The following is a 26,263-nucleotide window of genomic DNA, read 5'->3' as shown; positions in this document are numbered from 1 at the left end:
TCTCTAACGATGTGTTGGTTTTAGTCGATTTGATCCATGTTGCAGGTGTCGGCCTGGGTAGGGCGAGCTGCTGGGCAGGTAGGGCAGGTGTGTGGGCACATCCGTAGGTTCCTGTACCAAGGTATTTGGTCGTCTGGTAGATGGGCAAACTCATCTCGTGGCGGGTGTCCAGGCCGTGATCCTCTAGGCCAAGGGCGAGAGGGGATTGGCGGGAGCCTGTTGTTCCATTCTCCCACTTCAGTCCCCCCTCTGGTCGACTTGTCGACCACAAACATATCCTTTTCTTTATCTCCTCTCACTCTCCATATTTTAGTGATTCCTCCCAAATGTCCGTAGTGGTTGACATGGTCTTCAAATGACCAATACATGTATGCACAGGTCCCTCCAGGAGTGCAGTATACCCATTTCCCTATGTAGCTCCTTGGGTTTCTTTGGTTTTCGAGCTTCACAGATGGTGGGTCCAGGTGGTTGGTGGTTATTTGGTTGCGCAGCCTCTCTCTCTCTTGTATTATCATGCCTGTGTGTTGGCCGTCATCTGCTGGCATCAAGGGGTGCATACCGGCCATTTCAATCATTTCATCTGTGGTGCGTGCCTTCCGGGCTTTCCAAAATCTTATTATGATCAGTGTAGCTCCAGCCAAAATAGTACATCCAACTATAATCTTCAGTCCATCTGACAGCCATGAAGGCATCCATGACCATAATATTGAAAACCAGCTTCCATCCTTTGTTGCACCTTTACTTTCATCCATCATTTTATAATGCATCTGGGCCAATTGTGAAACTGCTTCTGTCAGTGTACCGTTGTCAGCATCATTGGCAGGGATGAATGTGCAGCATGATTGTCCTATCTTTGCGCAAACCCCTCCTTCCATTGCTGTGAGGAGGTCCAGTACATATCTGTTCTGAAGTGCCACCATTCTTACTGCGCGCAGTTCCTCTTTTATGGCGTTAAATCCATTCACTGTAGAGTTGATGGTCATCATTAGTTCCCATCTAGTTATCTGGAGCCATTTTGCATTTGCGTAAGCCTGTAATCCCGGATGTATTATCGAGGAGAAGAACATTGCTGCTCTGCTAAACAGTCTGTGTTCTGGCGGAATTGAGGTGAGTGCTGTTTCTGATCTACCCCATAGGTAATTTCCCGTCAGAGGTTCTCCTTGTCTTTTCTTTCTATTCAGGACAGTATTATTGCTGTTGGTTTTGTTCTCTGACTCCTTCTGAGGTTGTACAGACCTCTTCTTCCTCTCGTTCCCTTCATCCATTTTGGGGAAATTGGCCATATTCATGTGTTTCTGCGGTACCACTAGTGACGGTACATTAACGTGCACTATTGTGCATATACCATTCCACAGAGGGGGCAATGTGTGGTATGCTTTGTCTCCGCAGGCCCAGTAGTGGTCCATTATCACTGCTGTTCCTGCTCCCCCCTCAGGTAACTCCATCACGCTTGCACATTTGATGTTATATCCTACGTCCACCTCTCCTTTATGTTGGTAGCATACCTTAGGCGCAGTTAGTGGCAGTATTATTATTGGGTCTTCATCCTTCTCTATCCACGTGAGCATGGGTACGTACTTGATCCAAGTCGTCCAACATCTGTGGTTGTGCCCATCGATAGTTGAAATAGTTTCTTTTTTTATCATGTTGCTGCCAACTACTCCTATCTCCCATTTGTTGTCCAAGTACACCTTCCCTGTTATCGTCACCAGTGGCCTCTCCCAACATCCTGTTTTACCAGCAACTTCAGTGGCATACCAATCACATGGTAGGTACTGTAGTGTTACCTTCTTTGTTTCTCCTTTTTCAGGTCCACTCGTCATGTATCTGAAGGCTTCGGTATGTAGACTTTTCTTGTGGTAACTTAAATAAGTCTTGAGGAAGTTGTTTTCATATGGATATGTGTCTCGTGTTTTCCACACCAGTTGCACCACTGTCCCTTGAAATCTTCCTTTTGTTTGGAACAGTGCCAGGTATATTATGCATCGTGCTGTTTTTTCATCTATTTCTGTGGCAACAAATGTTCGAGAAGCGCTCATGGCATATGGAATTAATGAGCCAACGTAGCAGCTGTCTTCTGTTGTCTGCTTACCTATGTGGGTCATGTGTTGATACCACATGTTGTTTGAGATGTGTGCTGAATCTTGTATGTAGTTGTCAATACCTTTATTATCTGAGTATGTGCTGCGTTTAACTCTATTATCTTTGTGTGGGATTATACTAATACCACCTGACATAACACCTGTTGCAGCTGGGGGCGGGGGTATGTTAGGTTTGGGTACAGCAACAATATTCATAGCATAGCTGTACTGCCATACAGAGGCAGCCAAGAACCCGGTGATCATCAAAATCCCTATCAATTTTATTACACAAGCTAATTTCACCGGCATTTTGCTCTTACCTTGCTGCAGTCCGGCAGCTTATTCTTGCGACGTTAAAGTTGCCCACCTGAAAATTCTCAATATGCTTGTTATTAGTGTTAGTGGTTGTTTATTTTCAAGCCCTCCCTATCAGATAGTCATTCAGTGCCCAGGCGAAGAGCTGTTCCCATGCCACTCTAAGTGATCAATCTCTTAGGGCAGGCAAGTATGGGTGGAGGTGGGGCATTGAATATTCTATGGCCAAGAGGAATGCTGTGTAGTAGACACGTACCCTTCTTTTGTTCAGGTACGTTGGCCTTCTTACTTCATATACAAATTGGTGTGACAATTCTTCTGGGTAGTTATCGTCTGAGGGTACCATCTACTCCTGGGCAGTGAATTTGTTAGTTAACTTACTTTCTTAACAGTACAATAATACGCAGTACCTGCATGTGCGAGAGAAAAGAAAGAGAGAACATTCACGTGTTTACAGGTGTATATGTGCAAAACAATGTCCTTCAGTTCTGTTGTTACTACAGGGGGTAGGAGGTCAATGGGCAGAGGGGCAGAGGGTTTGGGTCTTAGCTGGCAGAAGTCTCTTTACTCTTTGATCGTGTGACCATGGGGTGGGTGGGTCCAATAATTGTCTCTGGGGGATCTGGGGGTTGACTGGGTATGGGGACACTTAATCCGTCAGAAATGGCAGAAGTCTCTTCCTCCGTTGGTGACGATGTTGTTGTTCTTCCGATGGCCCTGTCGGTGGCGCTGGGGCGGGTCAGGAGTTTGTAGATCTTTACGTCATGTAGGTGATTCCAGGCACGTTTGTCCTGTAGCTTTACTGCTCTCGTTGATGTCTCCTCTACCAGATGGGGGCCAGTAAAACATGGACTGTTCCACTTCCTGTTGAAATTGCGGAGTAGCACGTGGTCACCTTTAGCAATTTTACACAGTCTTTCCTTTTCCAGTTCTTTATCCGCGTCTTCTTGTTGATCGCTGTTAGACCCGCCCCGTGTGCGCTCGAGCTGTTGAGACACAAACACTACACTAGTAATCAAAGAAGACACATATTGGTACATTTCATCACCAAAAACAGTGGCAGTACTATCTTGATCGGTGAATGCTCTTGATGTTGGGGTCAGAGGAAGGCGCATCTGGCGTCCGGTAACCACCTTGTGCGGGGTGAGGTGGTGGTCGGAGCCCGGTCTATTTCTTAGTTCGAATAGGGCTAACGGAAGGCAATATAACCAACTCCTTTTCGTTGTTTGCTGTATTTTTGCATTTGCCTCCTTTAGTAGGCCATTCAGGCGTTCACATACACCGTTGGCCTGGGGGTGGTATGCACATGCAAATTTATGCTTGATGCTCAATAAGGACGTGATGTGCTGGAACATTTCGTTTGCGAAATGCGGGCCATTGTCTGACCGCAGTACCTCGCACACTCCCCACCTGGGGAAGACCTCCCTTACTAGGAATTTAGCTGCTCTGAATGCATCTGGGTGGGAGCATGGCCCTGCTTAAATCCACCTCGAAAATGGGCATACTACTACAATCATATACCTGTTTCCTTGACATACGTTGATCATATCAACATAGTCAATATGGAGATGTCGAAAGGGTCCCTCTGGCCGGGGTATAGTACCTTTTATCACCTTCAGAGTGTGACCGGCCGTAAACTGTTGACATGTGAGACAGTTACTTATGAAATTTGACACATGGGAATTTAACTCGGGGCAAAACCAGTCTTCCCTAATTCGTGCTGCAATTACTTCCTTGCCTGTATGGGCTGGGTGGTGTAGTTGGCTCAGGGCGGTATTCAATAGTGCCAGTGGTATTACAATTTTTCCAGTGTTACCCTGGCGCCATAGTGCGTCAGTTGGTGACATTGTGCATCCTCTTTTTACCCATATTTCTTTTTCTGCCATTGGTGCAGCCGCTTGTAGCTCCATTATCTGTGTGGCGGGGAGATGGGTGTACCCTTCTCTTATCAACATCTCCTTAGCCATTCCCCTCCCTCTCCCTCTCTCTGACTCTGGGGGGTTCCATATCTCACCAAAGTACGCAGCATACTTCGCATGTGCGTCGGCCGCTGCATTCCCTCTTGAGACATGATCTTCTCCATTGGTATGTGCGGTACATTTGACCAAGGCTAATTCCTGGGGGTTATTACTTCAATTAGTTCAGCCAGTAAGAGAGCATGTTGCACTGGAGTGCCGTCAGCTCTTCTAAACCCTCTTCTTCTCCATTTTGACAGCCCTGAGTGGACAGTGGACGTAACATATGCGCTGTCAGAATATATGGTCACTCGTTTATTAAAGCTTTCCTTCAACGCCAAGATCAGAGCAATCAGCTCTGCCGCTTGAGCAGAGTAATGCTGTGGTAATTGCACACATTTCATGGCCACACACACCGGTACCTCCATCATTTTCACCACCGCTGCCCCAGTCCTCCTTATCCCATCCTTTTGGTCAATTGTTGATGACCCATCAATGAACAGGAGCTCACCTCCCTCTAGTGCGTTTTCTTCAACTTTTCTAGCACATGAGTACATTTCAGTGGTTTGCGTACAATCGTGTGCATAATCTCCTTCCTCAATTACTTCTGCTAAAAACCTTGCAGGGTTGACTGTGCTACATCTAACAATTGATAGTTCAGCTCTGGATAATATTATCTCATAACCTGATGCCCTTTGCGTGGTTAGGGTGGACTTGGGTTTATTTAATATTGCAAATAGTGCATGTTCCACGAATAGTGTGGTTGGGCACCCCATGGTTATTGTTGACGCCTTTTCTACCGCAAAAGCAGCTGCGGCGAGGCCTTGTTCGCAAGGGAAATTACCCAACATTACAGGATCTAAGTGGCCGCTGTAAAACGCTACTGGTTTGTAGCCCATGCTTGTTTTTTGAGCCAGCACTGCTTTCATTACTGCTGAGTCGCAATGTGAAAATATGAAAAATTGTCGCTCATAATCTGGGGTGGCCAATACTGGAGCAGTTGATATCGCATCTTTCAGTTCATCAAAAGCCTCTTTCATTTCCATTGTCCACCCCAACTGTTTCTCCCCTTTGTTAGCTTCTTTTAACCCCTCAAGCAGGGGTCCTATGTATGAGCTATAATCAAATACCCATGCTCTACAGTAGTTACACAGGCCTAGAAACTGCTGTAGTTCCCTCACTGTTTGCGGCAATGGCGTTTTTGAAATGGCCTGTGCTCTTTGTGGGGCAATCTTTCTTCCATGTTGGGATATGAGCTGACCAATGTACAATACCTGTTCCTGACAGTACTGTAACTTTTCCATGTCTACCTTGTAACCTTTTTCTGCCAATATTGTCAGCATCTTTAATGAGTCCTCTCTGCATCTATTTTCGTTTGTGCTGCAAATTATTATATCGTCTACATACTGCAACACTGTGCTTCCTACTTCAATGTTACCCAAATCCATCTGTATTACTCTGTTGAATATTGAGGGTGACTCGCAGTATCCTTGTGGCAATCTAGTGTGTTTCCACTTTGTGTTTCTGTATGTGAAGCTTGTCAAATCTTGTGAGTCTGGGTGCAATGGTATTGAGAAAAAAGCATTTTTAAGGTCGATCACTGTAAATCGTGATGCCTCTGCTGGAATGCCACACAATATTGTGGCCGGGTTTGCCGCTATGGGGTACTCTGCTTCCACTATGTTGTTCAAGGGCCTGAGGTCCTGTATGAAGCGCCAAGACCCCCCTCTAGCCTTGCGCACTGGGTATACAGCTGTGTTACATGGTGATTCTGATGGGACCAGTATGCCATTATTTATAAGGGCCGTTATGGTTTCATATATGCCCTCATCTGCCTCTTTTGATAGTGGGTACTGTTTTACTCTGGGGAGTATTGCACCTTTTTTCAATTTTATCCTTACACCCCCTATACTTTTTATACATCCTACGTCATAGGGGCTAGTAGTCCATAGCGATGTGGGTACCTTTGTCATATCCTCCTCAAAGAAGGGAACTGGGGTGGATGCCGGTGCCTCAAGTGCCATTGCAATTTTTTGTGCCACTTGTTTATACGCCACTCTTAGCCATATCTCCACACTCATCATAAACACCATTTCACCTTCCTCCTTTTCTTCTGAGAAGAGCTCCTCGTCTGACACCTGGGTTAACCTACATCCCTCTGCTAGTGCTATTACTGCTCTCCATGCTCTTCCTTCGCTGTCTTGGGCATGCACTGCAATGTAATCAGCTGTTGCTATGATGCTCTCTATGTTCACTGAAATCACCTTTCCTTCTGGTTCATTGGCTGGAGTTTCTGGTCTGAACAAATAGGCTGCTGGCCTCCTCCAGATCTTTCCTTCTATCCCTGGCATCCAGGCAAATGCCATGTCTGTCCCGTACTGAAATAGTTCACCATCAACTGGCTCAGCCCTAATCGCTGTCTGTCCGCAGTATGCTTGCATTATTTGTCGTGCTGTGAGCATGTTGATCCCTGGAGTAGAGCAAATTATGCCGTTTTCCGTAAAGGAGATCGTCATATTCAACCTGTTTATGATGTCTCTTCCCAGTATATTTACTGGTGAGGCCCTAGAGTATAAAAGTGGGACTGACATGTCGCAATCCCCTATTGATAAGGGGACGTTATCAGTAAAGGGAACCAACCCCCTAGCCCCAGAGAATCCTAGGGTGTTCATGGCTTCGCCTGACATCTTAAACTTACCTTCCCTTATGCAAGACCGGGTCGCCCCGGTATCAACAAGGAATGATAACTTTTTGTCACCTATCGTTACCTCTATGCGTGGTTCCTCCGCACTATTAGGGGTTACTGACAGGATGGGACACACCAAGGCTGTCTGTGGGCTGTCCTATTGAGGGTACAACGATTGGCCGTTTCCTGTGTAAGGGTTGTGTCCTAGTACTGTCACCCTACCCAGTTGTGTTTGTTGTGCTTGGGGTTGTTGTGTTGTCGCTACCTGTTGTTGTGGCAGTGAAAATTCCTGTAGCTGTTGTTGTGTTGCTAGTTGTTGCTGGTCATTCCCTGTTGCAACGTCTGCTGTTGCTGTATCCCCTGCTGTTCCTGTGTGGGCCTTAGTTGTCCCTGCTCGTTCCATAATGGTGTCCCTGGTCTTACTCTACACGTGCGTGACATGTGCCCTATCAAACCACAAATCCAACACACTGGTGGTTCCCTACTTTGCCATGGAAAGCTACCTGAGTTGTCCTGGTATACTGGTTGACCGGTGGGGTAGTAATTTCTAAGTCCTCCCACCTGTTGTTGTGTGTTATATCCGTATCCCCTTCCTCTCATTATTCCTCCTCTTCCCCTGTTATAGTTATAATACCCAGCTCCTTGCGTTGAGTATCCTCCTCCCAAGTTGGTCGTGTAAGGTTGGAGTGGCGGAGTCTGTTGTGTTATAGTCTGGGAGGGTTGTATTTGGGATTGGTCTTGTGCAGCCACTACTTGTGTGGGGCTTTGGGTCATTGTTGTGGGTGTAGTTATTAGTGCCCCTTCCATTGTGTATTTAGTAAGTTTTTTCTGTACAAGTTTAGCCTCTTCCGCTTTCCTGTCCTCTTCCTTTTGTTTCATTATACCTTGCCATGTCCTACAATGATGTACTATTGTCAGTTGTATTTCTGGCCATGCTTTTGCTTCCATTCCCACCACTTTCTTCAGTTGTTTCTGAACTCCTTCTGGGAGCCCTTGTACTAGTATATGATAAAATATTGCTGGTGTTTTGTCCCATTGTTCTCTAGTTTCCATGCGCCACTTCTCTTGAATTTCCTGGATATAATCAACAGGATCTTCGTTCTCACGCATCTTGCGTGAGGTAATTGCTCCTATGTCTGATGTGTCTGGGTACTGTACCCTTAGTGCCTGCCATAAAGCATGTCTGCAGTTTGCGAATGGTGCCCCATCGTGTGATGTGTTGGTTATTGTTACCCCAGTGAATCCCGCTCTTTTCCAAATATCATCCGCTGCATCCCCTAATATTGATATCAGAAGGCCCTTTACATCCCCCACTGCCAGTTTCTGTCCTGCGGTATGTTTTTCCATTTCATATATCCATTTACCTGCACCTCCACTTAATGATGGGAGCCTGCACTTTATATTTTCTTTGTCTACATGCTTCCAAGGGACATATTGTGGTCTCACCCCTCCCCTCTCCAGAAGTGGCATTAAGTTGTGTCTCGTTATATCCCTTGGGTTCCATAAAATTGAGTCCCCACACCCCTCCTCTTCTTCCCTCTCTCTTATGTCTTCTATTCTGTCCGTAATTCCCCTGCTCGTAGCTCCGTCTCCTCTTTCTTTTCCCCTTCTTTCATCATCTCCTGTAGCTAATGTGGGCGTGTGTATTTGTCCTTCTTGCCTACGTCTAGGGAGGTCTCTAAGCCTACCTACATAAGGTGTCATTTCGATTGTGAAAGGCGCAAGTTTAGTTGTACGTAGTGAGCGTGGGGTGGTTGTCTGAGGGTAGGATGGGTGAGGGTGTGGCGTCATGTATCTGTCTGTTCGCTATTCCTCGCTCTTCCTCCTCACTTTTCTCCAGTTCATCCTTTCTCATACATATCCATGGTGAGTCTATATTGGTCCGAGTGGTGTACAGTTTATCTAGGCTTTCCCTGTCACTGTTTCTTCCTTCCTTCTCCATTCCTTCTTCTTCCTCACTACAAAAGTCATCTGTATGTGGCTGCCCCCACTCTGTCTTTCTCCCCTTGATAGTTACTGTTTTTAAGTCTATTAGGTCTGTCTCTCCCCTTTCTCCTTTACTACCCGCTCTCCCTTGTGCTGATGTTGTTGCTACTTCTTTATCTCTATATACATACCTCCTTCCTTCAATCTCTCCTATCTTCTCTTTCTTCTCCATTTCTCTCCTCCATCTCTCTCCCAATTTCCTCCCTTTTCCTTTTTAATTCCTCCATTACTTCACTACTCATCTTTCCCAATACCCTTTCATCCTCTTCCTTCCTTTCCCTTCTCACCCTCTCCCTTTCTAATATACTCTCTATCACCCTCCCTTCTTCGTATTTCCTGGTCGTTTCTGATAGTAATCTCTTCTTCCACATTGCCATTTCTTTTTCTTTCTCTTCTTCTTCCTTTTTCCTCTCTCGTAGTACTGCTCTTGATACCCTTTCTGCTGCAGCTTTTACCCTTTCTGCTTCTCTCCTTTGCTCCTCATTTCGTTCCCTTATTCTTTCTAACTCGTTCTTACCTTCTTTCCTTTCCCTCGCTCTCTCTCTTTCCTCCCTCTCAAGCTGTTTTATTAGTTCATTCTGTTCGTCCCTTAGCTCTGCTAGCCGTTCCTCCAAAGCTTCTTCCTTTCCTCTTACCAGCTCTTCTCCCCTTATTTCGCTCTCCCTGGCATTATCCTCTTCCATCTTCCTCACTACCTTCCTCTCTTCTCCTGTTAATGTACCTCGTAATTTTAATAGTATCTGTGCAGCTACCCACTCGTCATGTCCTATTTCCTCAGCTTGCTCTTCTCCAGTCCTCCCCTCCCCCTCTGGTATCTTCCTATATGCTGATCCCGTAGTACTAGTCCTCTCCCCTCCCTTGTTGGCACTTGTCACTGCATATGGTGGCGGGCTGTATGTCGGGTTCGAGTACCCCTCAGCCGCCCTTAGTTGTTATCTTCCTATTTCTCCTAGTTCTCTTAAAGGGTACAACCCCCCTCCCTCTGTTTTCACTACCTTTGCTAGGGTTATATCGTCGCCCTGTTCCTTTTTTAGTTCATTTTCTTTTGGGTTGTTATTCTTTTCTCCTCCCTCTTGTCCATTCCCCGTGTTCTTTGGGCCTTCACTCTCCTTCTCCCCACTCTCTCCTTCCTCCTTAATCTCTTTTTCTTCTGGTGTTTCCCCCATAGCGAACATTCCATTTGGTCCTGGTCGGGACCCCTGGAACATCCGCCATAAGTTAAACATCTCCACATGGTTTGTCAATTTCTTCCCCTTGTATGTATTATGCAGATGGTTTAATAGTGAATGTTGGGTATATGGATCGAAGCTACCATTAGGCGGCCATGGTGTTGTCATTTTGTTGTCCGTCCCCTGTGTCCATTCAATGCTATACTTGATCAATTTCTCTCGATGGGGTGACAGTGTTTTGCATATGTGCTGTAGTGGGGTAGTGAGGGTGTTCCCCCACCCTCCCGATCCTGCTCCGTGTGACATAGCAGCGCTCCACTTGCTATCCTTCCCCTCTTTGGTAGCTGTTATTTTACTAACACCTACAACACACAACCTTTTACCTTTACCTGGCCCCGTGAGTTTGGGGACTTGCGATAATCCGCTAAGGAAAATTATTAAAATATAGTATTTACATCTCCATATTCTGTTCTTCCTTGTCTTCCTTTACAGAACACCCTTGCGGCCCCCTGCGGCCGAGGCGCACGTAGCCCCCTACGGCTGCGTCCCCCTCGTGACGTTCTTATACAGTCGTCCTATTTTCATTTGCTCCTCCTCCCTCTTCTACCCTGGCCGTGGCCGGCGTTCTCCGTGCGCAGCCACGTCCCCCGTTTCGCCTTTTCCCCGATCAACTCGTTACCGTTTATCTCCGTTTCCACTCCCTTACCACAACTCTCTTCCCCACCACCCTCCGAAAGAGAGATGCCTTGTGTTCGGGATATCCTATGAAAGCCCTACTGGTGACGTCACCGATCTCTTCACACTAGTAGTTAGGTCTTAATACACTTACACTCTACCCCCCGTTAACCCCACAGCTGTCTTCCTGTCACGCCTGGAACAAGGTAATCAACAATATATAATCGGACTGCGCACACTGCGTCGCCTCGCGTGTGATGCGCCCCTCGACAGGAGGGCTTAACCAGCCAATTATCTTCCGTATTGGGCAACCAACTAGCTACCGCCTACAGGGAAACATCATCTACCTATCGAGTTTCTTGCTCGATCAATAGGGATCCTCATCTTCTCATTGATCTATAATCACCAAATCGTAGGAAACCGCACACACACACACACCCGTACACGTAGTCGCGACCTAGGCCAATCAGTGTCTACGAGCGGCCGCACGTGATGTTTTCGTGCTCCGCCCCCCTCTTTCGCGTAGCGTAGCCAACTGCTCTCGCACTCGTTCGGCTACCATTCATTTCATAGCCAACACTAAATTGTCAAGCCTTCGCCGCCCACCTGTGTAACACCTCCCACCTCCCTTATTTAATTCCTCCCCCCTCCCTCACAATTTCACATTGCTTGTTGGGTGTGGCATACTCACCAAGTTCTCTCGATGCGTGGCCGCTCGACTGCGTGCACCCCTCCAAGCGGCTCGCCACCTCCCCTCGTCTGGACCACGTCTGGACACTCGCCAACCGCGGGCGGGATACTTCTCAACCGGTTCCCGAAGGCCAATATCCGGATTGCGCCGTCCGGTCTTCTCGCAGTTCCGCGATGGTCCTGTGGTCCTCAGAAGGGGGCAGCGGCAGAGGGGGCCGCGCCGCCGGGCCTCCTCGCAGCAGGAGCACTCGGAAAAATAAAATAAAAGCAGACCTTAAACAGATCTCAGCAGTGCCTCCAACTTGTCGGGGGGGAAATTCTGCCGGGGTCGGCTGGGCCGCCCGCGGACCTCCGGGCAGGGAGGCCCCAACTCCTCCCGTGTATCACAAAAATGAGTATGAGACGCACACAAGAAGCAAGGTGGTTCTGCTGTTTATTATACAAACGGCAGGGATGGGTCAAGGAGCGTACGCGTCCGTCCTGACACACACATAATCGTGGGGCTCGCAGGCCCTTTTTACCTTGGTATGACGCGCTACTTGCGTCACCACTCTGGATTGGTTACTTGAGTGGTAGGGTTAGTATAGCATACATATAGAGAAGGGTGTTAGTAGCTGAGGGTCAGTCAGGTGGTATACCTGGGTTGTCCCTGCAATTAGATACATGAGAATTGTTACATGAAGACCACTGAGGATTGGTCCATGTTAATGGCGTCAGTGATAAGAGCCCCATGTTCTGATTGGTGCATTCGCGAGCCTCCCAGCCTGGGACCATCGCCGTTCCCAGCTCGCGGTGTACCTGTCATTTGCAACAATGTTTCACTATGGGTACGTGCAGACAATGCGAGGACTTATTCATAGGCTGGAAGGCCGACTACTCCCACTGTCGCAGATGTCCATTGAGTCTTTTATTTGTATCTGCTTGTGTCTCGTAACGAGAGATCCAGGCGCCTCCATTCTCCTAGCCTTGGCATCCGTTCAGGTGTGGCTTGGTCACGTGAGGCGGGACCGTGTTTGAGGCCGAATTCTGCACAATTAATATTGTTTTTCCCACTGTGTGCCTTGTTTAATTTGCAGGTGCGGCCTTGACGTTGGTGTGCGGCGTGCGAGATTGCAACATTGTGGCTTGGCTGTCTGCCTTTCGCCGGGCTAATTCTGCAGGATCAGCAACCGGACTCTTGTTCATTTTAATGTTCATGTAAGCTCTTGCTTGCGGCCTACTTGAATCAGGTGCATAAATGGAGTCGTTGAGTGCACAGGCGCTTTAGGTTATAGGGTTTATGTGAAGCGTAAGCAAGCCATTTAGATAAGTTCATCGTGCGTCTTGCGTTCCTGCATCTTAAAAGCCTATGTGAAAAATAATAAAGATGCAGGTCCGTGGATGTGTCCGTCACCTACGTCATAGCGCTGAGTATATTCTTCGTGTAGGTTGGTGTGTGAGTGTCCAGGGTGCATGGTCGTCCAGGTGTGACCGTTGGCTAGGTCGTCATGGCATCTCTAACGATGTGTTGGTTTTAGTCGATTTGATCCATGTTGCAGGTGTCGGCCTGGGTAGGGCGAGCTGCTGGGCAGGTAGGACAGGTGTGTGGGCACATCCGTAGGTTCCTGTACCAAGGTATTTGGTCATCTGGTAGATGGGCAAACTCATCTCGTGGCGGGTGTCTAGGCCGTGATCCTCTAGGCCAAGGGCGAGAGGGGATTGGCGGGAGCCTGTTGTTCCATTCTCCCACTTCAACGCCATCACAGTGGCCACGGACATCGCCGACACCGGCTTTCGACAGATGTGCAACAGCGTTTGCCTTCGCCGGCACGGTTGGCCCAAAGCCACCGACTTCCGTCAGGACGTGCAGACCTGGGTACTGGCCATGTCCTTCGACGGGAACAACCTGTTCGACAAGACAGTGGACTAGTCGCTGCAGGCCATCAAGGCAGACACCGAGACGGCTCGGGCCTTGGGTGTTCTTCAACAGCGACGGACGGCCTTTCGGAGCTCCGGGGGCAAACAAGGTGCCTCCAAAGGATTCGGCGGCGGTTCCTCGTCGTACCACCAAGAGGCCTGCTCCTCGTCGCAGGAGGCCTACAGAGGACGCAGCAAGCAAGGAGGATCCCATCCCGTCGTCTCCAAGGAGGCCAAGGCGGCAAGGCCACGGCAAAGCAAGACTGAACTGGCTGTGGCGTCCGGCCCCCACCGAAGCACACCGGTGGGAGGCCGGCTGGCGAAATTCGTCAGCGTGTGGGAGTCATCTCCACCGACCGTTGCGTGCTCGATGCCCTGGCCCGCGGGCACACCCTGGAATTCCGAAAGAGGTGTCCCCGCATTCCACCCGTGGCCAGAAAGGAAAACCATGTCCCACAGCTGCTTCTGGAGGTACGAGCGATGTTAAGGAAGGGAGCCATAGAACTCGCCCCAAAGAGGCTCCGGGGCTCCGGAGTGTACTCGCGATACTTCCTCGTCCGAAAGAAGACCGGCAGTTGGCGACCCATCCTGGATCTTCGTCATCTAAACAAGTACATCAAGTCCCAGAAGTTCCGGATGGCCACCCTCCAGCACGTGCTGGGACAGCTGGAGGAAGGCGACGTCCTATTGTCGCTGGACCTGGAGTATGCCTACTTCCACATCCCCATCCTAAAGGGACATTGAAATTTCCTGTGATTTGTGGTCCAAGGGCAACACTTTCAGTTCAAGGCCCTTCCCTTCAGATTGAAGTCTACCCCTACCTGGACGATTGGCTCATCCGAGCAAGGTCAAGAGAACTCGCCGTTGATCAAGGGTGAGGTCCATCAAGTCCCTGCTCGGCATGATATCCTCGTGCATCTACCTCGTGCGCCTATGCAGGCTGCGGATGCGACCCCTACAGGAGTTCCTCTATGCCCATTGGAGGCTAGCGGCAGGCAGCTTCGAAGACAGGATCTCTCTCAACAAGACTTTCCGACAAGCGATCCGGTGGTGGGGCAACTGTGCGCACCTGGCGGCGGGCATGGACTTCCAGACCCCGGCGCATCAGGAGACGGTGATGACGGACGCCTCCCTGGAGGGATGGGGAGCGCACTCCGGCGACCTCCACACAAGAGGACTCTGGCTCCCGGAGGAGAGCTCCCTACACACACACACGTCCTAGAGCTCCGAGCCGTGTACTGGGTCCTCAGGTTGTTCCTCCCATCCCTCAAGGGCAAGGTGGTAAGCATCTTCACCGACAACACCACCACGATGTTCTACATCCGGAAGCATGGGGGCACCAGATCCCAAGCCCTATCCAAGGAAGCGCAGGACCTGTGGCACTGGGCCGTCGCCCAAGGGATGTTCCTGGTACCCTTCCATCTGGCAGGAATAAAGAACACCATCGCCGACTTGCTCAGCAGGGAGCTACGCTCGTGCCACAAGTGGGAACTTCGGCAGGATCAGGTGGATCTCCTATTCCAATGATAGGGCACTCCCCAGATAGACTTGTATGCGACAGCAACGAACGTCAAGTGCCGGAGGTTCGCCAGCAGGTTTCCCCAGCCGGGGAGCATGGGAAATGCCTTCTCATTCCCCTGGGACGGCCTGTTCCTGTATGCGTTCCCCCCGTTGCCATTGCTGCTACGTCTCATCAGTCAACTCAGACGGTCCCGGTGCAGGATGATCCTCGTCGCACGGGCGTGGCCGAGGCAGATCTGGTTACCGGACCTTCTGGACATGTCGGCGTCACCTCCGGTCAAACTTCCGGCAGACGCGGTTCTTCTCGCCAGGGAAGGAGGTGCCATCCTCCATCACGACCCAGGATCGTTGAACCTGCAGGCCTGGCTCCTGCAGCACTAGAGTTTGGAGGGTACGATATCCCGGCAGACTGCAAGGAGGTACTTGTTAAGGCCAGGGCGTCTTCGACTTCCAAGTGCTATGGACACAAATGGAAGAGGTTCTCTGTCTGATGCCGTACACAGAAGATTAACCCTCTACGGATTACGGCCCCCCAAGTGCTGCCGTAATGGCTATCGCTGGCCAAGGCGGGGCTGGCACATGCCTCCATCAAGATCCATCTGGCGGCTATCTCCCGCTACACCAGAATACCGGGACGATCATCTCTGTGGTCCCATCGCCTGGTGAAGGAATTCATGAAAGGACTGTTCCGATCGTTCCTGCCGGTGAAGGCCGGCCCTTGCGTGGGAGCTCAACGTGGTGCTGGCCAGACTCATGGGGCTGCCATTCGAGCTTCTGCATGCGGCACAGTTGAAGTTCTTGTCGTGGAAGACGGCGTTTCTTGTGGCCATCACCTCCGCACGACGAGTGGGAGAGATCCAGGCCCTCTCGTGAAAACCGCCGTACCTGACATTCCATCAGACGAGGGTAGTGCTGAGGATGCACCCCTCCTTCATGCCCAAGGTGCCGTCGGACTTCCATCTCAACGAGCCCTTGGTGCTACCTGTTTTCTTTCCGTCGCCTTCGTCGCCGGCTGAGAGGACTTTTCACTCGCTGGATGTGGCTAGAGCACTGAAGTTCTACGTGGACCGCACGAAGGACCTTCGGAAGTCATCACAGCTGTTTGTGAATTTTGGACTTGTGAATCAAGGGAAGGCCCTCTCGAAGGCTTCCATTTCCAGATGGCTCTCCAGCTGCATCATGCACTGTCACCGGTTGGCAAATCGGCCGTTGCCCAGCCGTCCGAGAGCCTATTCAACTAGAGCGATCGCTGCTACCACGGCGTTCTTGTCTGGTGTTCCCCTGCTGGACATCTGCAGGGCTGCTACGTGGAGGTCGACACACACCTTCACGAGATTCTACTGCGTCGACCGGGATTCCAGGGAGGAATCCAGAGTCAGCCAGGCAGTGCTGCGCAACCTGTTCGCCTGAAGGTGGGCCTGGTGAGGAGGTAAGAGATGCTTAATGTTGAGTTGTTGATATGCTTAATGTTGAGCCTTGCCACCCCCCGTGGTTGTGCATGTGTGTACTGCTATGTATTCTTGTATTCATGAGCATGTGAATCCATGCCAGACCCCATGCTTGAGAAGGAACAAGTTACTTACCTGTAACTGTTGTTCTCCAGCATGGTTCTGGCATGGATTCACATGCAAACCCTCCCTCCTACCCCTCTCCGGCTCTTCTCTTGGTCCTACTACCACTTTACGTGCTACCAAATCTGAAGATGGCTGCCAGAGGTGGGGCTTAGGTAGAGGGCAGTCATTGGCTGGGGGCAGTATGACCCAGAGACCAGTAATTGGTTACTAGTAGAAAGACAGTTCAGAAACAAAACTGAAACTGATTTTTCTTTACCGAGGATTCCCAGCCTGATGACGGGGAATATTCATGAGCATGTGAATCCATGCCAGACCCATGCTGGAGAACAACAGTTACAGGTAAGTAACTTGTTCCTTAGGTTCGATGATCAACTGTTTGTGGGCTATATCGGTGCTATTTTGCTACTCCATTGCAGGGAAAGAGATTCCAGAAGTCCTCTGGGTGCATTCAATCAGATAATTGGTTGCTACTTCAGCTTTTCAAAAAGGGGTTGCTATGCTGGACATCTGCCGGGCTACAAATTGCTCATCATCGCACACATTTTCCAAACTTTACTGCTTGGATTCTCTGTCTGGCCAGGATGAGCAATTCGGCACAGCAGTTCTCCAAAAATGTCTAATTTGAACATTGCCTCTGGGTTTATTCTCTCCACCTCCAAGGTAAAATGCACTGTTGTGGGAGTAGATCTAAAATGAGGAATCTGTGGGAGGACACTATCCATTAGAAGAACAAGTCTTCTGTAATGTTCTTTCTGATGAATGTTTGACACACAGATGCCTCATTGTCCTCCCAACCTGCCCCGCTGATGGATTTCTTGGAGAGTCGCCAATACGGTTAAGCACAGTGTGACGAATCTGTGGATGTCGTCCCTTGCCCCCCCCTAGGAGGAGACCGATCCCCTGGGGACAGGGCAGTGCCTCCATGGTACAATAGTTCCCCTGGGAAGGGTTACATGGGAGAGGAAACCCTTATGGAATTTGGGATGACCATTTGCAGAGTAAGTGGTATATTTCCGGTTTGTCACCCCCTTCCTCTTTGCTAAAAACCAAACCCTCCTTCCATTTGTTACAAACAGTGCTAATGTCTTCTGTTGTATAACAAATCAACCTTATTCTAAGAAAATAACTAATACCCAAATCCAACTGGCTTTCCCTTTATTGGATCTACCAGTACTGGGTGGAAGAAGATGGACAGGATTTGAAACATTGATGCAGAGAACTGTCCTGAGCGATCTAGGCTTCGCTGAACCTGATTAGGACAAACTCATTCAAAATAGATGAGGGAGATCCACTCTCCTGAGAGGAGTTGCCTGCAATATTGTAGCACTGGCTGCATTACGGAAGAGCTGAACGCTGTGCACAGAGAAGGAAGGAGGACTGGACATAGTCCAGGATGTAAGGACTATGTGTGTCGTAGCCCAAACAACTCTCTGGGCGTTCCAGGATCTCGGGAGCCACCAGCTGATGAAAAGGCGCTCTGGGAGAAGCGAACCACACCACGAAGCGGAGACCAGTGAAACGAAGAACCCGAACGCTGCTGGAGCCTCGCACAGACGTCCTGATACTCGGTAGACTCTAGCCAAGCAAAAAGGCTAAGGGGGACTTGAAGGCAGGGGAAGCTGGGGAGCAGGTACAGTCAAACTAATAAAAGGGTCTGGGACCCTGAGAAGATACTGAGTCTGTGACCCAAAGCCCTTTGATAAAGATAACTGAACAAGAGGGTCTGGGACCATAAAGAGTGTCAAGACATTTAAAAAGGGCAAAAGTACTTGGCAGGAGAGTAAACCAAGTTGTGATGTTGCCGCATTGCGGGTCTGGGACCCGCAGCCATATAAAAACAAGAGAATAAGAGGGTCTGGGACCCCAAGTACAAGAGACAGAATGTTATGCTTACCATGAGATGCGAGTAACCCAAGCTATCCGGATTAACAACTGCGAGTCTGGGATCTGCAGCCATATGAAAACAAGAGAATAGGAGGGTCTAGGACCCCAAGTACAAGAGAGACAGAATCCTATGCTTTGCAGGACACCAAGCTGGCACACTACTGCATGGCACGTTAGGGATTCGCACACTTATGAGAGCCAAAAGCAAAGATGAGCTTTCATTCATTCATTTTGTCATTTGTATAGCGCCTTTCACCATAATTATGGTCTCAACGCACTGTTGGTTGAACGCCTTCAGAGGGACCAGTGTCCAAAATATGGGAACATTGGGAGGTGCTATTATGCATGTGTGCATTTCGGCCATTAAAGTTATGAGAGGGTGGCTAAGACCCTGCTACTCACCCATGTCTGAATGGCATGTGGATGGTCGGAAAAGAGGTATACTATGAACTAAACAGGAGGGGTTGTGTTTAAGTGGATAGAACATTATGTGTGTAGCTACAGTTTAAATTCCATGGCAGAGGTGTTGTGCAATAGTGTTAGTGCTATATGTGATTGCAGAGGTGTGTGGTAGTGAGCCTGTGCCTTCTGCTAAGGTACGAAGGTTTGGAGTGTGAGAGGAAAAATGGGTTAGCTGTGCAAGCAACAATGTCTACCCCCTGGATTCCATATACCTATTAAGAGCTGTGCTGAGTGTTGCATATGATCGAAGTGCAGTAAAGGAATAAATACCCTCTGGGTAGTTCTTGGAGTGATACATTGCCATCCTCAGGTCCTCCAAGTGTGAAAAATTCTCACCTTTAATGTCTAGTTGCGGCATCAATGCCCACCTTCATATGCTTTAGAGTTACTGACAGTGCCAACTACGAATGAAGATTCAAAAGTACCTAATTGCCCTCCTCTAAGTTGATCCAATTGTTTTACCTAAAATGCGGTTAAGTATGATGCATTGCCCACCCTCCGAGCCCATTTGAGTGCAATACCGGGCCCACTGTCAGAATTCTCATAATGTGCAAGTTACTGGATATCTTCTTGAGTCCTCCATACAGGGTTGGCGGTGCTCAAAGGGAGGGGTGGGTTGAGGTGACAGACTGTTTTGCACTTTCAAGAAAACCACATAATAAGGAGACAACTGCCTAGTTAATTAAATGGAAGAAGGCTGACACTACGGAGAAATGAGCCATTCCCTGAATATTACAACATTATTTCTTTTTGGAGCGAATATTTGTTGCTGCTTGAAACCACCAGAAACCTTTGGAACTTTTGACACTATTTCCTCAGTGGTGATAACATCCTTGCACATTAGATTTGGGTTAAGAGTGTTAGGGTCAGTAGTAGGGTTTTTGGACACGACCGTGACTGACTACTTGTTTGGCATCCTGACATTTTCCTTAGTTTTCTTTGAGGCAGGAAAACCCCTCTTAGCTTTAGGGACAGAAAGGCATTTTACCAACCCTCTTTTATGTTGAATAAAGGTTTATGACCCAAAACATTTTGCCTCTGTGTCCGAGCTTTACTTCTGCACCCTTACAACAGGGAAAAAAGAAAGCAACTGGGGTAACAGGGTGCATTGCAAGCAATATGTACGAACGCTGACATCACATCCGGCCTCAAGGAGTGCATGTGGCGAGGGATCCTGATGCTGACATTTGTATGCTCCTCCCCCCATGCTGGTGAAAGGTTTTCCTTGATCAGCATGAGGAATATGTGGTAGGAACAACATTACAAAAGGTAACCGATTATTACAACTAAAAAAGGTTAATATATGTGCAACACATTAAATGTATATATTCTTCAGTGTACCAGTGCGGTGATTTTTCTATGGTTAAATATCGGGACTTGTACCTTTGTGTCAGCCTACATCCCCTTCTTTGAGTTAAGCTTGAGTGCTCGGCCTCAGTACCTGTTTAAGAGAGGGTGGCTGTCCTTTTGGGCTCAGTGCTTTGCCCCTTCTTAAGGTTAGTGGTTGTGCAGCCGTCACCAGAGTCCTGTGCAAAAACTGCCTTAACAGACTCCTAGATTGTGTAAGATATCTATGTAAGAATTTATGGGATGGGTGTTCTTAGCAGTGCACAAGAGAACAGCATCAGGATTGGCAAATTCCATAAACATAACCCTTCACAGGCAGAGCATTGTTCTTTTCTCTGAAGCCCATATGGAAGTGCTTTCATTACCACAGAACCTTAGTGTTTAAATCGGAGTAGGTATTGGTGTGCTACTTACAGTCAGCTCTAAGTGAGGGGAAGGGGGAGAGCCCCGTCTGCTTATCTATCTTGTGATTAATGAAGCAGAGTCTGCAGTCCAGCAAGTTAAATGTGGTAGAATCTGATGCTTTGTCCTGCCCGGTCCCTCAGTGGTCTTTAACTGAACACTTGAGGACCATGAGAAACTGCCCCCTACCCAAAGATTAGACATGCACCTTAACTGATATGCTCACCACAGCCAGACTACTCCCCCTTGTGTGGGAACCCATGGCTGGATGGCTCAGGTCTCCACAGAAGAAGGTGAGACCCATTCCAACCCCCAATGATCTGCCAAGAGGTGCAAGCAGTAATGCATTCCCAAATCACTGTCCTGGGTCTCAGTGGGCACTCCTCTGAGATGGGGCATGGCCGAAGGAGAAGTCTGGAGTGTCCAGCCCATCCAATAAGTGAATCTGGTCACAGTTTCTAGATAGGGTGATTGCAACTGATAAAAAATATGCAATCTTGTTAAATGTTTCACTGCCCGCACTAGATGCTCTATTGTAAGGCAGGTGATCACCGCCCAAGTTAATGGTCCAAAGCCAAGGCCGAGGGCCCATTAACAAGGGCTAAGGTCCGCTTTCACGATTAGAGCTTGTGCGGGGGGGGTAGGAGGAAGCCCTCACCTTGGACTTCCTGTGATAGAGCTTTTCAGTGTGTGCACATCACAATTGGAAGTTTCGACTGCATCCTTTACAGGCCGTTGTAGCCACCCCCTTCCAAGCATGCTGATTTTCTACAGAGCTTGATAGGTTGAAAAGAACAAAGAGGAAGCTTCACACTTTCTGATGTCTTAGGAGAAGGAGAAGAAAACCTGCTCTAATGGGATATATGTAGACCCTTAATCAGATGTGATATCAGCATTAGTTTGGGGATGTTAGTCTAAAGCTGAACAGATTGCTTATAAATTCGTGATCGCTCTTTCAATGAGGTGTGTATTGCATATTCTTTTGGCATTGGTCTTTGATCTGTTGGTTTTTATTACTTAACATTTGCATTAATAGTAATCAATTCATTGTATTTAATAGTAATTGATTTGTTTTTTTTAGGAAAAGGAAGAGCTGTTTTTGCGGGCATTGTGTTTATGCCACACAGTGCGAATTAAAGAGCAAGATCATGTTGATGAGCGAATGTTCTTGACAGAGCCTACGTGTTCTTATATTTCATCCTCCCCCGATGAAATCGCATTGGTGATGGGGGCTAAAAAGTATGTATACAAGTTCCTTTGTTTGAATAAATTGTATTGCAAACTTGAGAGTATGTTTTGAACAAAGTATGTTAATGCATCAGTGTGCCTTCAAAGCAGATGGATGGATGGATGGAGGGGCTGTGGCTGGTGGCTGCATGGAGCAGACGTAGGTGTGAGGAGCTCCTGTGCGGCCCTGCTTCTCAATATTCTATTTAAAATTATTTATTTATTGAACATTTGTAAGGCGCCTATACATCAGAAAGTGTTTCAGGATGCCACAAGGCAAAGGGAAGGGGGGAACAGAGTAACATAAACAACAATAAGCGGTCCTAATAGGCCTTGAACCATTCGCATTGTGCAAGTTCTGCAAGAGGAAGTGGAGGGGCGAGGAGAGAGTGAATGCAAGGGTGGGAAGGGGGAGATGGATGGAGGAGAAGTAGGAGGGAAGGAGCCCCAGGGCCTGGGTAAGTGCTGGAGGGTAAGTGCGCCGGAGCTGCCTGGAGGGCAAGTGCGTAGGGCAAGGGGATAGGGGTATCTAGTGCGAGGAGGGGGGTTGGACCAGACTCGGTAGTCCAGTCAGGGGAGGGTGCCTGAAGGCAAGTGCTGAAAGGGGGTACTGAGGCAGACTGGTCAAGGGAGGGCATGGTCTATGTATCACTCAGAGGACCAGGCAGCCAGCTGCAACAGCAGGGTACTCAGTCATGTTACCGAAAACAAAACAGAGCGGTAAATGTATTATTTATTTATTTATTGGTATAGCGCACCTAACCCAGGGGTATCTGGGTGCATTGCTTAAGAGTTACACATGTGTTGCGAGACAGAGACGACAAATCAATACATAGCAGATAGAAGGACAACAGTCAAGACAAATGAGTGCAGATGTAGGTCAGGGGCACCATTATCGCTCCTGTGTAATGGTCCACATTTGTTTTAAGTTCCAAAAGGAGGGTTCTGCTCTTAGAGCCAGAGGCATGGAGTTTCAAAGTCTGGCAGCTAGACCTGGGAAACTGTTGCCGCCAGCTTTTTGTAGCTTAAATATTGGAATCTGTAAGCAGTGTGTATGTATGGACCGGGTAGGTTGGTTAGATTGATTTCTATTGAATTTGTTCACTAGGAATTTTGGTGCTGAGTTGGAGAGACACTTGTGTGTAAGTACTAAAGTGTTTAACACGATTCCGTCTCAAACAGGAAGCCAGTAGATATTTCATCTAGCTGATGAGATGTGGTTGGCTTTTGGGATGTTAAGTTCTGCTCTCAATGTTGTAATTTATTCACATTGCATCTTTTCGTCCCTAGGTACAGGGCATTGCAATAATCAAGTTTGGAGAGTATAAGGGCTCAGCCCAAGGTAATGCAACTGTCGGAGGACAGGAATGGTCTACATGCGTTAATCAGTTTAGATGTGTGGGCTGTTGCTGAAGCCGTAGCATTCACTTGTTTGGCAAGGGTGGAATTAAGATAGATGCCAAGAGTTTTCACTTCCTTGGAGACTTTAATGTAGATGCCATCGATATTGAAGGAGTTAAATTGAGTGTCCATTTTGGATACACTAGCCTGCGATCCGATGAGGAGTAGTTCTGTCTTATCATCGTTAAGGCAGAGGCCGTAGATAGCCATCCACGCCTGGATGGTTTGGTATATTTCGTTGAGTAGTTTAGTGTCTGTGTCAAAAAAGCCTGATATAGGGATGAGGATTTGGGTGTCATCCACGTAGTTAGTGTAGTTGACACCTATGTCGTCCAATTTGTCAAAAAGTGGCTTGTTAAGGTTGTTTGATTAGAGGACTGACTCGGGCATCTCTCAGGTTAGTCGGGAGAATGCTCATTTCATTGGACGTGTTTATTAATGAGGTGATGAATGGTGCGAGCTCCACCGGCGTCTCTTTGACGGCTGTCGCTGTGCAGATGTCCCTGTGGCATCTAGATGGTTTAAGACGAGATATTATTCCTTCTACATCCCTCATGGAGACATGGGCAAACTCAAATGGTCTGCAGTGGTTGATGGAGAAGTCGGTTGTCTCTGAGAATTGTGTGTCAGCTGTTTTCTTGTCTTGATTTTTGTTTGTAAGTGTGACATTTCTTCTAGTAGCACTTTTTGGATGTTCGAGCACCAGATCGCCTCTTTAGTGCAGAATTCTAGAGGTTGTATAGGGGATTCTAATTCTCTCAGGATGATGAACAACTCTTTGGTTCCAGAGTTGGCGTTCAAGATTCTGTCGTCGTATGGATCACTTTCAGTTTGGAGGATAGCCGCCTTATAAGTATTAGATGCAGTAGAGAACTTTATGCTGTTAGTCTGATGGGTATTTTAACCAGTTGACTTCTGCTGTTCTTTTGTTCTTACGCAAAGTTTTAAGGTTGGTGGTGAACCATGAGTTTAATTGTGCAAGCGTCTTAGCTTTACGCATTTTTAGAGGTGCTACTTTATCTGGGCCTGAAGTACAGTATGGTTTTACAGCTCCACAAGAGAGGATGGGTTCATTCTCGTGTAGGTAGGATGATTGATGATGGGCTGTAATAAAGGCAATCATTTCTGCACTGTGATATTCCGATTGTCTCTGGTGAGAGTTGGAGATGCTTGTAGAGTGCCGGAATTTGATCGCGGGCTGTCTTGGATAGTGATGGAGATAATGTGGTGGTCAGACCAGGCACAGGGAGATTTGCATAATATCTTGGTGTCACATTTTAGGTCAACAAGCCAATCCAGGGTTCTGCCTTTATCGTGCGTATGTTTAGTGATGCAGTGAGAGAAAACTAACTCAATGATTGTGTTGGCTAAAGCTAGTGCATTGTCGAGGAAACCTTGATTAAGATCTCCCAGCAGCATGATTTGGGAATCTGGTTTAGTATTACAAGAGAGGAGTTGTGTGATGTCTTCCTCAAATGGGTCTATACATGAGGTGGATAGTTAAGGTTTGTCCAGCCACCAGGGTAGTTTGATCGATAGAGGTTCTCCTGAAGGGAACCTTTGGTTTGGTAGTTTTCTTAGGCTCAGATGGCCTTTAGCAATGATGGCTACTCTGCTTCCTCTAGTGGTTTCTCTATCTGATCTGAGAATAGTATAGTTTTCCTGTATAACTAATGAACAGAGTAGGGCCTGCTGCGGCGTGGAGGTAGGTTTCAGAGATTGCTAAGAAGTCTACGTTATTTGTTACGATGATGTCAGCTATATCTTGCGCATGTGCCAGAAGTGACCTTACCTTTATGAGGGCACCCTTGATTAGAGGGGCATCAAGGTTAGGAGTGAGTATGGGTCACACATTGTTGGCAGGAGTAGGCAGATTGCTACTGTCTTTGTGGAGGCCCAATCAGATTCTAAAGAACTTTTTAAAATATTGAAGTTGCAGGAATGCACAGGCTGCATGAATGAAGACCTTGTTGACAAGGATAGTGCCTGGTGTAATACCTTGCAAAAAGCCATGCAAGATAAACTCGATAACATTCTTAAGGACATAAATACTAAAAAATCCAACTTAGATGATAATACCACTGGATTCAAGGAGTCCTATACAAGAAGCCCTGACATCCCCGTTTTCAATTTCTCACCAGTTACCACAACAGAACTGGCTAGTATAATTAATCACCTCAAAAATACTAAATGAAAAAACGATATTCAAACAGCCATGATTAAAACATGCCCACCCACATTGCTTAATGCGATTTGCATGTTTATTAATGCTTCCCTGGTCACCGGGAGGGTTCCTCAGGATTTGAAAGATGCCTGGGTCATGCCGATCCTGAAAAAACCTGGCCTTGATGTGAATCTCGCAAAAAACTATAGGCCCATTACTAACACCAGCTTTCTTCTGAAGATTCTGTATCGTGTAGCCTATGAATAAATAGCCAAACACCTTGATAAATATTCCGTCGTACACAACCATCAGTCGGGCTTTTGAGTGTGCTTCGGCACGGAGCCAGCTCTTTTAGTACTTAAATCTAAGCTCCCAGCACGCTTGGACAAACGGGAAGCCTCCCTACTGATGCTACTCCACCTTTCGGCCGCCTTCGACCTGGTAGACCATTCCATCATCCACCAGGTTGAGGGAAGTAGCTAATTTCTCCCCTCTAGCGGGCCACTGGATTTCTTCTTTTTGTAGCAACCGAGAAAGTAGGGTATTCTTTAAGGAAGCTGAATCAACTTCCATTAATGTTGCCATGGGTGTACCTCAGGGTGCCTCTACATCACCATGCTTGTACAATATATTCACTGCTTCCTTATTTGCCATGTTGACCCTAGAAGGAGTGATATTTGCAAACTATGCTGATGACACACAATGTGTAATCCCACTAACTGGCAACTACGGCACAAACACACTTTTGATCAATAAGATCTGTTCTCTAGTGGAGTCATGGATGATCTCTAATAAGTTAGCACTTAATAGAGAGAAAACGGAACTATT

General features: G+C 47.8%; 1 protein-coding gene across 3 annotated transcripts in view; it reads left to right on the top strand.

Moving 5' to 3' along the window:
* Positions 1–26,263, top strand: part of ATP11C (ATPase phospholipid transporting 11C) — a 1,508,462-nt gene that overhangs the window by 785,742 nt on the left and 696,457 nt on the right. For all 3 annotated transcript variants that reach the window (XM_069612799.1, XM_069612797.1, XM_069612798.1), the window contains exon 14: positions 21,725–21,882. In XM_069612799.1, coding sequence (XP_069468900.1) covers positions 21,725–21,882 — 158 coding nt within the window. The remainder of the gene's footprint in view (positions 1–21,724; positions 21,883–26,263) is intronic.

Source organism: Ambystoma mexicanum, chromosome 5p (genome assembly GCF_040938575.1).
Source record: "Ambystoma mexicanum isolate Mex_15411 chromosome 5p, UKY_AmexF1_1, whole genome shotgun sequence".
Lineage (NCBI taxonomy): Eukaryota > Metazoa > Chordata > Amphibia > Caudata > Ambystomatidae > Ambystoma > Ambystoma mexicanum.
The sequence above is the reverse complement of the archived record's forward strand: the minus strand, read 5'-3'. Positions and strand labels throughout refer to the sequence as shown.